General features: G+C 40.7%; 1 protein-coding gene across 2 annotated transcripts in view; it reads left to right on the forward strand.

The window, feature by feature from the left end:
• The first annotated feature begins 701 nt into the window (after window positions 1–701).
• Window positions 702–13,897, forward strand: part of LOC122769410 (aminopeptidase O (putative)) — a 73,657-nt gene continuing 60,461 nt past the window's right edge. For both annotated transcript variants that reach the window (XM_044025927.1, XM_044025928.1), the window contains exons 1-6: window positions 702–747; window positions 1,891–2,762; window positions 3,273–3,442; window positions 3,780–4,026; window positions 4,845–5,061; window positions 5,426–5,550. In XM_044025927.1, the coding sequence (XP_043881862.1) occupies window positions 1,933–2,762; window positions 3,273–3,442; window positions 3,780–4,026; window positions 4,845–5,061; window positions 5,426–5,550 (1,589 nt within the window). In that variant the 5' untranslated portion in view covers window positions 702–747; window positions 1,891–1,932. The remainder of the gene's footprint in view (window positions 748–1,890; window positions 2,763–3,272; window positions 3,443–3,779; window positions 4,027–4,844; window positions 5,062–5,425; window positions 5,551–13,897) is intronic.

A 13,897-nucleotide genomic window follows, 5' to 3' on the forward strand; every position in this document is an offset into this window, starting at 1 on the left:
TTATGTCCATACCTGCTCTGGTAGATGTGGAAATCTAACTTGCCATGCATACAATGGTATTAAACCACCTGAATAAAGCAATATATGTACATTGGTTTGAGTTTGGTTGTTTGTTATTTAACTCTTGAGAATGCACACTTTCACATTGTGTTCACTGTATGTAATGTATGGCCCCTATTTCCTGGTTTGTCTTGTTGCATCACATTTTAGATTGTCAGTTGGTCACTGGAACACAGCCAAAGTTTTTTTTGTTGTTCTTTTTTATTTTCTTTATTATATTGTTTTTTTTTCAGTTAATATACTTGTTTATTTTGTTTTATATAGGCATGTTGATGTTAATATGCAATCCCTACTCAAATAAAAAATGAAATAATAAGGATCAAAACAGAATAAAGGTTTTTAAAAGACCCAGTAATAGTATATATATATACCCATAAGTCTAATAGTCTTATGGGTATTACTGGTTTATTGTGGCACATTTTGTCCTTGACAGTTTATAAGACAAACGCTAAACAATATAAGTCTTTAAAACGCGAATTCATTCATTTATTTAAAATAGTTTACACACTATGTGAAGCACATTTACCCCGTTTTAAAATATGTTTAATGAGATTTGACGGGTAGGAGGAATCCGGGTGAAAAATCCATGGAAAAACTACAATCTGATGTCGTCGCGTCGATGTGACGTCATCGTCGTGCGACTTCACATCCCGGAGATCGCAAGGTCTGTGTTTCATTCACAACAAGGTAGTATCCCAAACTCGTGGTACATGTGTTTTTCTCGCCGCAGTTGTTTTGTCAAACGCTGTTAAACTCGCCGTTGTCCACAGTGACGCTGCTGTCTGTTTAGTGGTGACCTTGCTGCTTATGTTATTATGCTGTGCACGGACTTTTGTGTAAATTTAGCCCGAGAGTCTGTAGCTTAACATGTCACTTACAAAGTTAGCTTCACGCCAGCAAAGTTGAAAACTTAAAAAACACACTGCTGTCTTCCTGCTGAGTTAAATATCTGTGTGTCAGCGTGTTTAACCATCACTAAACCTGTACTAAAGTAGTTATTCTCTTACTATGTAGCAAAACCTTTAATAATAAATTTGAATGAAAGGCAGGCTCTTACCTGTTTTGCCTGCATTGTAAAGTAAAGGCATTGCATTGTATGTGTCCCGACCTGTCAGAGTTTATGTCTCCTCAATTAATAACCTGTAGTCATTTATCATTTTTTTGATCTGTCTTTTCTTCACTAAGCCCTAAGCAACCATCTATGCTTAGTTCAATTATTAAAAGTAAATAAGAGATCATATCATACCAAGCTTATTTCAGTCTGCTCATTATATACAATGAAATTTACAATTGAATCTATGATGCAATTTATACATAAATCAAATATTGTCTGTGTTAATATAGCATTGATAGTGTTGCTGTGTTTTAATGCATTTTATGGAAATAACATTTTTTTGTTTAAAAATCACTGACAATGGCCCTAATGAAATAGATTGCTTTCTTAAAGCAGAGCCTCATTCATTTATTTTCATAGTTTACTCCAGCAGTTGGCGTTGAAGCTGTAATCATGTTTTACAAAGCTTGTGGGAAATGGTTATGTAGTAACATGAAATTAATGTTTTAATACTAATAAAATTCAGATTATTAGAGAAACGGATTCATTAAGGCCAGAGATGGATGTTTTAAACAAACTTGATCCGGTACATTATGGCTTTTCCTGCACTCAATAACCTCTGAAGGTTTTTTTGTGTTGTAAATAGTAATTGCACCTCTGTCTTGCCAAACTTCCCTTATGCCCCAGGCAAGCTGAATGGAATGAGTCTGACTGCAAAAGTTTTCACACATAATAAACATAGATACATTAAGCTGTATTTTTTGCTCTCTTCTTAGGTTTTCCCATTCTCTGCTTAACTCTAATGCCATTTGTGTGACATGGAACCAAATGAAGACCTAAATCCTGACACGGATGACCTTCCACTACGGGCTAATACTAACCATATACTTGTAAGACATTATGTGCTGGACCTGAGTGTTCATTTTGAAAGGAAGGTCATCAGTGGTAGTATTGTTCTGTTTCTGGAGCCTTGCAGTGGGAGTAAAACTAATGCTAAGGGTGGCATTGGACCTGCAATTGGTAATGAAGCTAAAGATGCTGAAATGAGTCAGGAGTCAGCGTATGGATTTCATGATGTGGATATAATAGAGGATGGAACAAAAGGACCCAAGAACACTCTGACAAGCACGGAGAAGATGATTGGTGTTGGAGAAAGAGATGAATTTCAGACCCTCTTGGGGGATGGGTCAAAGACTGCAGCTGAAACAAAAAGTCTTCATTCCTCACATTTGTGGCAAACCACTAGTGACTGTGAATTCACCTTTGTGTTGGACTGCTGTGACCTAGATGTGTCAAAGATCGAGGAGGTGGATGTCACCTCTGTCTCAGCCATGTCTAGTCTCCCATCAGGGCACACATCAGAGAGGTTAGGGTTCAGTTCAGTGAACCCACAAGCAGCCTTTATTGAGAAACTCATATCCTTGCCTTCTAGCCAATGGAGGCAAAAGAACCAGCTCTTTTTGCTGTGTAGCCATGCCCCTAGTACTAAGGATGGCAGCTCTCTGCATTTTCATAGAGACAGATGGAGTCTGCAGATAAGGAAGACGGGGGTCACGTCTCCTCAGGAGTTCCCTCGCACTGTTCGGATCTGCTATGAAACAAGGCCAACAGGTGGCTCTGTGAGGTGGATCAATGACCAGGATGGCAGGTATGTCTCATGGTGGTAATCATTAAAACAATATGGTTGAACAATGGTTTCTTTTTTAGTTAGGGATGAGCCAAGACGATACTCAGTATTGTTATTGGTCTAATGCTGGTCAAATTCCCTGGATCGGATATTGGAAGAAGCAGTAAGTAAAATCGGATAGTCTGTAAAGCCCAAATATGACGTAAATGCTCATTAAACTCCACTAAATTCCACCTCTGTTATGGGACCATGAAGCATGATGTGTTTGAAATGGCTGATTAGAGCTAGGTGGTGAATGCATCAGCACATAATGTCTTACAGCTCAGTTGTTTAAAAGAGGTAAAAGACTGTATCGGTCTGATAAAAGCAAATGTTTTGATCCTGGAATGTTAAAACAGAATGTAAATACACATTCATCAGTTCACGAAAACCAGATTTTCAGGCTATTTTGTTCTCTGTGTGTGCATTTGGTGAATCCTTTACTCATTTAAATGAAGGTTGTTTATTGTTTACCATTGTTTACCTCTCCAGGGTGTGTGTTTACACTGCTGGGTCGCCCATCAACAACCGAGCCCTCTTCCCCTGCCAGGAGCCGCCTGTTGCCATGTCAACATGGCAGGCATCAGTACGGGCCCCCAGTGAGTGTTTGGCTTTGATGAGTGGAGAGGAGCAAGCTGTACCCACTGAGGATGGAGACACACGTAAGCTGTTTTTTTAACATACACTTTGTGGCAACCAGTCGATTTAAAGTCAGGTTTTATTATTATAGGCCAACATCACAAATTTGCCCCATGAGGCTTTTATTCTGTACTGTGTGCAGCTTCGTCTACCTTCACAAAATGAAAGTTCTTACAATGTTGCTTACGTTTAAAGTTTAACTTTGAGGAAGAACATGTGACTGAATAATGAAATGGAACAAACTGGCAATTGACTCCAAAAATTCTCTTTCATTTCTGTCTCTAAAAGCTGTCATATAAATGTCTTTTCATCTTCCTACCTCTGACATTTTAACATTTTTCTTCGTTCTCTACTCTGCAGGTTTTTCAGTGTGGAATTACTTTGTCACAATGCCCATGCCTGCTTCCACCTTCACCTTGGCAGTGGGCCACTGGTGCCAAGTCACAGCAGAAATTCCCTCAGCATTGGAACCAGGGGTGAAGGACAGGACATATTGTGGCATGACTGCCAAACCTGGGTCTGGGGAGCAGACTGAGGCTGAGCTTGTGTCTGAAACTGGAGGCTTATCCAGCAAAGTAATAAAGGGCTCTCCACTCCAGACTGGCAGGTATCATATTTTTTATCTTCTGTGTTATTTCGCCTCACTCTGTTAATAATGTAAGTCTAGACTTTCAGCATTCTATGGTGAAACTTTCCTTTTTCCATTCATGAAATTGAACAGTCAAAGTTCAAGGGGATGGATAGGATGCAGCACTCACTCAGTGTTTTATGGCAAATACATTAAACACTTGCACCATAGCGAGCTGGGTACAGTTCCCAAGAGCAATGAGCAAAAAGAAGCTGAAGTGAGTAAAATTTTACAGAAGTACAGGACATAGAGCACAGACTAACATTAGTGAGAGCTGGCTCACCGTGGGCAGGGCAGGGTTGGGCTGGGGTCTTCGTCTTCACTGGCCAGAAAGTTGGAAGTGCTGCCAAGGGTTTCCAGTAATCATCCTCCTCCCCTCATGGTTTTCCTCCAGCAGCAGCCCAGCCGTAGCCTACTACATGCCCCAGGAATCTCCCACTACAAGGAAGGCCTTTATTTTCATTGACTGGCGGGAAGGAAAGTTGGATGTTGCTCTAAAAACCTTTGGAACAGTTCTGATGCTGAGGATAGAGTTAGTGTTGAGTTAGTGTTGGGTATTGGTTTTAAGAGCAATGAGGCTGTATGTCAAAACATCTGTATTTTTGGGATTACTGTGATTTGTGATTTGTTATGTATATGTATTACATATTTTCCTGCTTAGTACAGAAAGACAGGACTTATCTGTGCCATGTTTGGTTCACCAACTGAAGAACTGTTTTCTCTCAGTATGAAAATTCATTAAATCATTGTAATTAACCTTGGATTTAACTTTTCTCCCCCATTATAATCTGCTGCAGTGGAGACCAGACCACCTGCTCAGATTCTACATTGGTTTACGCTTCCCTTGAGGATGAGGAGTTTTCTGAAACTGATTATTCAGGCATGGTTGATGACAGCAGAGTCTCTTGTTCCCATGGTGACTACCCTTGCCGATTTACTGAGCAGTCGTCTAGGTCCCAGCGGGTGATTCCATACCGTGTGTTTGGCCCCATTGGCTTGCTGCAACAGGCCCAGGTGGAGTTTATCAAAAAGATGCTGAGCTAATTATATTTTATTTGATTAAAAGAGTGAAATAGAATCAGCACATGTTTGTGTCACCATACCATATGTTTTCAACCACCATCTCTTGGCAGACTGATGAATGTATGTCACTGTATTCTCATAAGATCCACTTAAAACATTCTTTATATTGGGGATTTAAATGACATAACACTTATGATATCAAGTGACAGACTTGTGTCCATTTACTCAGTTCTCAGCTCATCATAGGTGAGCCATAACTATTGTAAAACATTCAAGTGACAACAATTGCTGCTTTAAGTGGAACTTGTAGTTTTCTGAGGTCTGTTTCGAGAAACTTGTTGCTTTCCCGTTGCAGATGAGAGTCTTCAAGCTGTTGCCACGATGTTTGGCTGCAGCCCATGCCGTTCTTGGGGTCCACCCCTTTTCCCGCCTTGATGTTCTCATTGTTCCTGCAGGGTTCTCCAGTTTGGGCATGGCCAGGTAAAGACAATTTTCTAGTAACAATTTTATGAAGGGAGTAAGATACAGTTAAAGGGATGAAGAAAAGTGAAATGAAGGTTAAGGTGATCATTCCATGTCCAAAATGCCTTAATTAAATGTATTATGCAGTGCTTCAGGAAGAGGTGTTTTTTGTATGTCCACTTTAACCAAGGTGATTGGTAGCTCACTGTTTCAGTAAATCCATAACATACACAGCATCTTAAGAACTTTACGAGCACATGATAAACTCTTGCAGTCTAACATCCACTCTTTCTTTAGCTCTGTTTTGGTCTCCACCATCTTGTGATGTAAATATCCGTCTCCAGTATATATGTTTACTAACTATTGGCTCGTAAATTGGTGTGGTTTCCCACTTATCCTTTGCAATTTGGGATGTGGAAATAGGTGCCTTGTGCGTCTCTTTGTTGATGTGTACTATTGACTAGGGATGGGCATTTCTAAGCAACAGTGCTATGCGAATATTGGAATATTCTAAACTTGAGCACATGAGAGCTAGTGAAAGTAATGCAGGGTTCACAGCATGTTGCGCTAATGAGAGCAGCCATTGAGATGCAAATGCATTCAAGAAATGTCATCAGTTCTACAAACACTACTAACTAAATATTTGCTGCCACTGTGCACTAAGAGTTAGGTAGTGATTGGCGTAGAAAGATTTGTTTTTATAAATGCTATTATTGTTCAAACATTTGTTTTGTAACTTTTTAATATATTACGAATACTCACCGTAACTGATCAATTTCTTTATAGTCAAGCTAATAATTGAATATGCATGCCCATCCCTGTGTTCTGCAGGGAGGCGTCTGCATATTGTTATTTACAGCTTGTCAGGAAACAGAATATCAAAGATTTGCCACACTGAAGTCTGAAGCTAAACTCAGCACGTTGTTATTTTCTCAACTTTGTCCTGCTGCTTATGGCTTGATTTTTCAAGTAATAAAATACTTCTGGCTCGAATGATTAATGACATATTTCAGATTTCAAAACACACACACTCTGTCTCAATCTTTTTTGTAGAGATCCTTCACATTGAAATTCATTACTGAATTAAAGAGTTCAGCTATAACTCCCTCTAAGCTTTATTCAATCACTTGTCATCCCTCCTCTTTCCCAAACAAAACAGCTTTCAACACTTCCCTGTGGGACATTTCTTTTGGTTCTCTTTAGGATGTGGTACTGTCTATGTATTTTTCTCAACAAGAAAGGTAACATTAAAAAGTTAAGCAATACTAGGGTCAATCTGCACAAAATGTAAATATATTAAAGTTGGCAGACCAAGGAATCTTTACTCTCTTTACCAGGCCTCCTCTGAAGCACTTTTCCATATGCTGTTCCTGTCTTCTGTAATTGTCCCATTATTAACCTTCCACTTTTAAATGTGTTTTCTGACCTCTTTCTCTTCCTTCAGTCTTCCCAATCTCAGCACCTCTTACTTTCTTCATCTCTCACTGTTTCCCTTACTCCATTCCATCCTAAACAGTTCACAACACTTTTCCTTTTCCCTCATCGTCTCCTCTTATTTATACCCACAACATCTCTGAACATCTCTGAACACAAGACAGCCTAGTTTACTCCATGTTTCAATTTCTCCGTCCCCTCTTCCAAAACATCATGGTTCTTCCTTCTCCATTCATTTTTTTTTTTTTGCTTTAATTTCAAATCTTAACCTCAGACCCTGACCCTCTTAATGAATAGGGTGGTTAACCCACTCACTGGGCACAGCACAATTTACTCAGTCATTAAGTACATAGTCTTCTGTGTTTTCCTTTTTTTTTCAGAGGTTTCAGGTGGTCAACAGGCTCTCTGCTCCACACTAGACCTGTGTGTGTGTGTGTGTGTGTGTGTGTGTGTGTGTGTGTGTGTGTGTGTGTGTGTGTGTGTGTGTGTGTGTGTAGTTTCAGTGGAGGTCTGTGGGCTTGTTGGTGGCTACTAAGCCACAGGATGACAGATTTACTGTAATATGCACCATAGATAATTCTCCTCTTTGTATTTGTTTGTTCCCACTTCACCCTCAGTTTCCTTCTCCTGGGCTTTTCCCCCACCTCCGCACTCTTTCCGTATTTTACTTTAATGGTAAAAAAATCAGCTTCTGCCACTTCTTCGCTTTCCACTACATCTTGGTTTTTAATTTTTGACTCCCCTCTCCTCCCAACCTTGTTGTTTGGTCAACTTCTCTTCAGCTTGGCATCTAGCAAAGTCAAGTTTTATAGTGTTTTGCTGTGTGTAGTGTTTTTTTCAGCTGCTGCTTAGGTTGTATATTTGTGATAGAAAACCAGCTAGAAGTTATGTGATTAGTGTCAAAATTAAATAAACATAAAGACCATAAATGTAGAATAAAGCATGGTGGTCACTGGGCACAGTTTCAGTGAGTTGTGAAGTCTGTCTGTCTCTCAGTCTGTCTTCTTCCTCACTCTTGGTTGTCCCTTCTACAGGATATGAGCTCATGCCTGAATTGAAATGTAGTCTGAAATGCTGACGTTATTTCCAAGACTGTTCTCAATCAGAGATATTTTGAAGTATAGAGGTTGACGAGATGGTTACAGTCTGGATCTAGTTCTCAACTTTGCATATTTGTTTTAACTACTTCACCCAAAATACAGAGTGCTCTGTGATTTACAAACAACCCCCCTCCAATCTTGAGAAAGTATGTCTCTCTGATGTGTTTATTTAGAGCAGACATTAAATGCTTACACAGACACTGTTCTTTTGTGGTAGTTGCTCAACAGATATTTTCTTTGCTGTATGTGAATAGCTCCCAGGCACTTCTCCCCTTTGCCCTGACTGCTTAAACTCTAGTTAGTTGCAAATGACTGAGAAAGGATTTAGGGCCTTCATTAAGCTTCAGACAGCACCTGCACTCACTCCCTATAAAACTCTCCATGGTTCGACTGTTTGCATCCCACCCTCAATGCAGGTGGTTCAGTCTTGCATGCTGCCACTGCATGTAACCACAGGGTGGTACCATAGGAAGACAGGGAGGTCTACGAAAATAGAAGCCTAGATTGAGATAGAGATGGGAAAGGGATGAAGAGGGCAAAGGCAGGATTCATGATAGGCCAGCAGACCCCCAGGATGTGGGAGAGGATGTGTGGATTATTTCCAGCAACAAAAGCCATTAGCCTCTGGAAGGACTTCAGAGACTGGCGCTATTTAATCTTGGGATTGGGAGGTATGTGGGCCCCAGTCATTGGGATGAAGCCAAGCAAAGTTTTTGTGCAGTGCCCTAGTGGAAACAGCAGGAGAGGAGGGGCTTTAGGCCAAGGAGCAGTAGCAAGGGGCATGAAACTGTTGTAGTGCGATGCAGAGAAGGGAGGGCGAAGGCAAAGTAAGGGTGGAATCACAGCGCCGTGAAGTTTTTACACTGTGATACGGAGAGGGAGGGCAGGAAAACGAAGATTAAGAAGTCAAGTAAGGGCAGGTCTGCATTCAAGGGCTGTGCCACGTACACTGTGCACCCACAAGGCTTTCTGCCACGTGCACACACAAACACAAAGAGGACTAGGCTCACACAAATGTTGCTTCCAGGGCATTAAGCCAGGCAGCAGTCTGGAGGATTTTACATAACCAAATTTAGTTTATTTTGTGTAAAAGTTAGACCATCAGTCTGTTATATTCCCTGCATAATCCTTATACTCCACTTTGGCTCTAAGAGTTGAAGTTATTAATGGATGCAGATATCCCGCATCAGGCATATTTTTTGCCGAGCAATAGATTTTCTTTTTGTCTTGTCCACATTTTCTTGTTGTCTTTCCGTCAGTTTCCATGACAAACCGGACACGGAGGGTGGGGGTGGGGGGTTTAGAAGCTCTGCTGTGTGAACCTCTTCCAGTGCTATTAGTAAAACTTTCAAGACTGATAAGGGAGAGGAACAAAAATACAATATGGTTAAACATTGATAGAGAAGTATGGATGACGGCATGTGTTGAATGAGAGGAAACAAGAGGAGAAAAGAGTTGAAAGCATTGAATACAGTAGGGGAATCCCTAAAAGTTACTCCTGTTTCCAGTCCTTTTTTTAAAAACCTCTTTGTCCTGAGAGATTGAAGGACATGGGAAAGTTGTAAACTGAAGCTGTAAATACTAACGAATCTGCTCCCAGTTGTCATGGTCGGACCACTCGCTGTTTACTGAGTAGTAGCTATTAGTAATGTGTCTTTTTTTCTCTGCCTTAGCTCATACACTTTTTTTCTGTTTCTATTTGGATGTGCAATCTCTTAACTGCATCACAACCACGTTATTTGGTTCCGACTGGGAGTGACAGGAAGGGCACGGCATTTCCTTGCGCTTTTTGAAGCTGAGGTCAATGAGTCCTGAAGTGTTGGCTGAACTTGATAGGCCTAATCAGAGATGCATGGCCAAATATGAAGACATGTCTGACTGAAGGCCCAAAGAGCGAGAGAGTGGAAGTTTCCCTGCATTTGTTGAGAAATGACACAAGTGTTGAAACAGGCCTCCGAGTAGTGCGGGTGATGTGGGTTTTGTTTTGCTCCACTGTAGACAGGCAGATTCCTGTGCTTGTTTTTGTATGAATGCACGTATTGTTCAAATAATGGGGTTAAGGATGTGTGCCATGGGATTACATCATAGGAATGCCACACACATCATTTGTCACTGCCTGTTATCTTCTTCTCAGGTGAGGTTTTGTTTTTCGCTACCATGTTATTTGGTTAAATCGTCAGAGCTTTAATCAAGTCACATTTACTGTATGTTCCGTCCCTTGATGTTGCTGTTTTGGTGACGGGAAGGGAGGGCCTCTCTACACCACTTGATGGCGGGCTCAGATAAACCCAGAAACACGTAAAAATATCTCTCAGCATGTCTCACTGCACCTTTATTACCAGCTTCCTTGATTATCGCACTTTTATTCAAGCAGAATAACTTAAGCACACTGCACAACTTGCCAACCCATAAACATCTTTACAGCATAGTTTTGGCAACATAGTTTTTCATAGTCTCCCAAAGGATATCTATGAGTGTCCACAGTTTTACATTTCCCATTGTGTTTTATTCCTCTAACACAACTAACATCCCATGCAAGGTGGCAGCCTGCAAGAAGTGGACAGAAAATTAATCATGTAGTTAAACTTGCAATTCCACTTGCGGTACAACCAAACTAGGTAGCCATATAACTGTCACAGGCACAAGGTAAAAAATATGACTGGTATGTACCTCTTGACCTCTCTAAGTGGCACTGGAGGATTTTCAGGCTGACTTCAGTTGACTGCATTGTTTGTTTATGAGCTTGCAGGATGTTGCATTGGTCATTGGTCCCTGTTGGTAGGAAGTAGTGAACTGTTGTTCCCACTTAGTACCCTTCAGGATAATCCCCTGCTGAACTGGAACCCTCCAGTGCACTAGCAGTTCTTTTTCATCTTTTATAGGGCCAGACCAGTAGGTTTGCATGTTTTAAACCATTAACAAGAAATTGCATACTCTCACCATTACTGCTGACCATTTCCCAAAGTGTAGCACAGGTTTTTAGATTGATTTACCCTCTCCTGCAGAGACACTGGATTCGCTTTATTTCAGTGCCAGAAAAAATGTTATTTCATTACATTATTCCCACATGGCGACACAACTGCAAGAACAATATCTATTTCAAACATTTAAAAAATGCAAGCGCAAACAAGAAATTCACACTGCTGCTCTGTTCAGCTTGTTTTTTCCATTAATAAAGCATGTGAATTGCATGGCACCTTATCAATTCTTACCCAATGTGTTATAAACATAAATACACACAGATTTTCAGTTATGAACTTAAAATAAATAAAATTTGAATCATTCAAAACCAACAGCATTTAAAAGGAAAGGTCATTAACTTGGGGTGCATCACTGTTTGTTACTCTCTAAAATGCTGTACAGTAAATGAAATATAACAGCAGTCCACAAAATGCCAATAAAAAGATGTTAATCTTAACCTGCTCTAGTTTCCAGCATCAGTCAAAGTCTTTCGCCTCATTGCCTATGATTCCCCATCACTTTGCACCCTTACTGAATTGCACCTCCTGCCTCCTTGTTGACCTGTGCCGCTCCCTTTCTCTCTGTTCTTCCTTACTCCATTTCTTTCCCGGTCCTCCCACTGCTTGTCCTCCCCACTTCCGTCTGATGTCTCAGTGGATTTCTTGCCTTTCTGCTCTCCTCTCCAGTTTGATCTGTGAAGTAACCCTAGAAGTGTGCGACACAGACTCTGCTCTTTCAGGAGGTAGTTAGGAGTATTGAGGGTGGGGAGGGTGGGGAGGTTGGGGCGTGGGGGGTCGTTTTTTTTTGGCACAGGAGACAGCTGTTAATCAAATTGTCAAGGATGAGGTGCTTCTTTCTTCCCGCCTTGAGTGGATCTCCCTCTCTTCTGCATTGCCGCACAAAAGAGACAGAAGCTGAAAAGACGGCTCTGCGTGCCTGCACCTGGACAGAAGGAGAGGGAGTGTCCTGTGGGCACTTTGAAAGTGATTGCAAGATTTTTAGGGGAACTTTATTTATTTTTCTCTTCAGTTTCCCCTTTTCCTCTATTCACTTCCTGTCAAACAGACATGGGACACCCACGGGAAACCTCACAAGCACTGGCTACTGCTATTCATCTTCTCTTACTTCCTTGTCTCTCTTTGGTCAGACCTTTCTCTGTTCCCTTAATGAAGATAGCAGGGTCAAGTTAAGCAAGTGTTTTGTTATTGCAGGGACATTCCTTTCCAGTTATCTTGGGCCTCTCAGCTTCCCCTCTGTATCTGCAGTATTGACTTACCTGTTCTGCTATAGTACCTTTTCACACATGCAGGAGCCATCTTTTAACTCTTCCACTGCTTTACAGGAAAATATTGTACATTTTTAGTGTAAACACACACCTCCAATAATGACTGGGTAGCAACATATGCAATACAGTTTTTGAAATGTCTATCAATCAACCATTTCTCGGGTGTGTTTGCAGCATTGCTCAAATTTATAGTCACCGTCATATATGCTGTCTTGTCCCCAGGTGCCAAATGTGCAGCAATTATAGTGGGTGTTTGGTGAGTGATGGTGTGTCGCTTGGAACTGCCCTAAGATGTGAACCTGCTAGCAACAGTTGGCATATAGAACTACATTTAACAGTAACACAGACACACTGTGCCATAACTCTGGATTAGGTGCTGCAGCAAAGCAGGCCTGTCAGTGCACACCCACTCTCCTAACTAATGGATGAGTCCATAGGTCCCATTCAGTGGAAAGATGGATAGGTCCATTGTATGCTGTAGGGGACGCTGCTGCTGTTGGTGTGCTTCTAGGATGTCTATGTGTGTGGTTTTGCAGCCTAGGGGCTAGGGGGTAATTTCATTTCTCTGTGCAAAGTCAGACGATTTAATCTCTATAGAACGCCTGTGCTGAACTGGCCAAAATGAGACATTTGAAACAAAGTGCTGTGAAATGCTTTTGGGAATGCTTCCGATGTCTGTGTTTGCTTTTATCAATGCGGAATGAGCTGTGCTCCAAGCTGGTCTCATAGTTGCTGCCATAAAAGGCTGTTTTTGGCCATGCTAGTGACATGGCTCTGTGGCTCTTGTATTGTCAGGTCTGTCAGGTGGTCTGCTGATTGGCCAGGCCACAAATTTCCTTCAAAATGACTTGTATTGTATTTGGCTGAAATGTGATTCATTATTAAGTGTTAATGAGTGTTGAAAGGATACATCATTTTACTTCACTGATCCCCTCAGCACCATCAAGCCAAGGTTTGTATAATTTACCTTGTGAAATATTTTAACTCACAATACGATTCTGTGATAATCCAAATATTTATTATAGCATGGCAATTCTGATTTAAAAAATAATTTAGCTTAAACATAAAAATAAAAACTTTACAGTTATATTGTGACCTATTTTTAAAAATTGATACTTACAGACAAATACTTTTCCTTGTACGTTAACACCTGTTTTTTCTTATTTTACCTTGTTACCTTTGTATTTGTCAAAGTGATAATTGGTGGGTTTTTTGTGCTGTTGTATTATTATGTAAGTTGGTGGTTGCAAACACCTTTAACCCACACTGTGTTTGAGCTGCAGGGTCTTGTCTGAAACTTTTGTAGATGAAGAGACAGCTCTGCTCTTGTCGGCTAATTTCACTTCGATTTAGCCTTCATCCATCTTTCCATTCTGTCAAACACTTCTTATACAGCCTTAAAGTACTGAGTGATCTCAATTTCTCCACATCATCTCATTTTCCAATGTTACGTAAGAGAGAGGAAAAAATGACGATTTATTATAGCAGGCAAGAAAATTTATGATATTATAGCCTTGTAAAAGAGAGCCTCCAATGGGATGTGCATGTTAATAGCTATGATAATCCTTTACAACGCTTATTTAGC

This window comes from Solea senegalensis, linkage group LG5, assembly GCF_019176455.1.
Source record: "Solea senegalensis isolate Sse05_10M linkage group LG5, IFAPA_SoseM_1, whole genome shotgun sequence".
Lineage (NCBI taxonomy): Eukaryota > Metazoa > Chordata > Actinopteri > Pleuronectiformes > Soleidae > Solea > Solea senegalensis.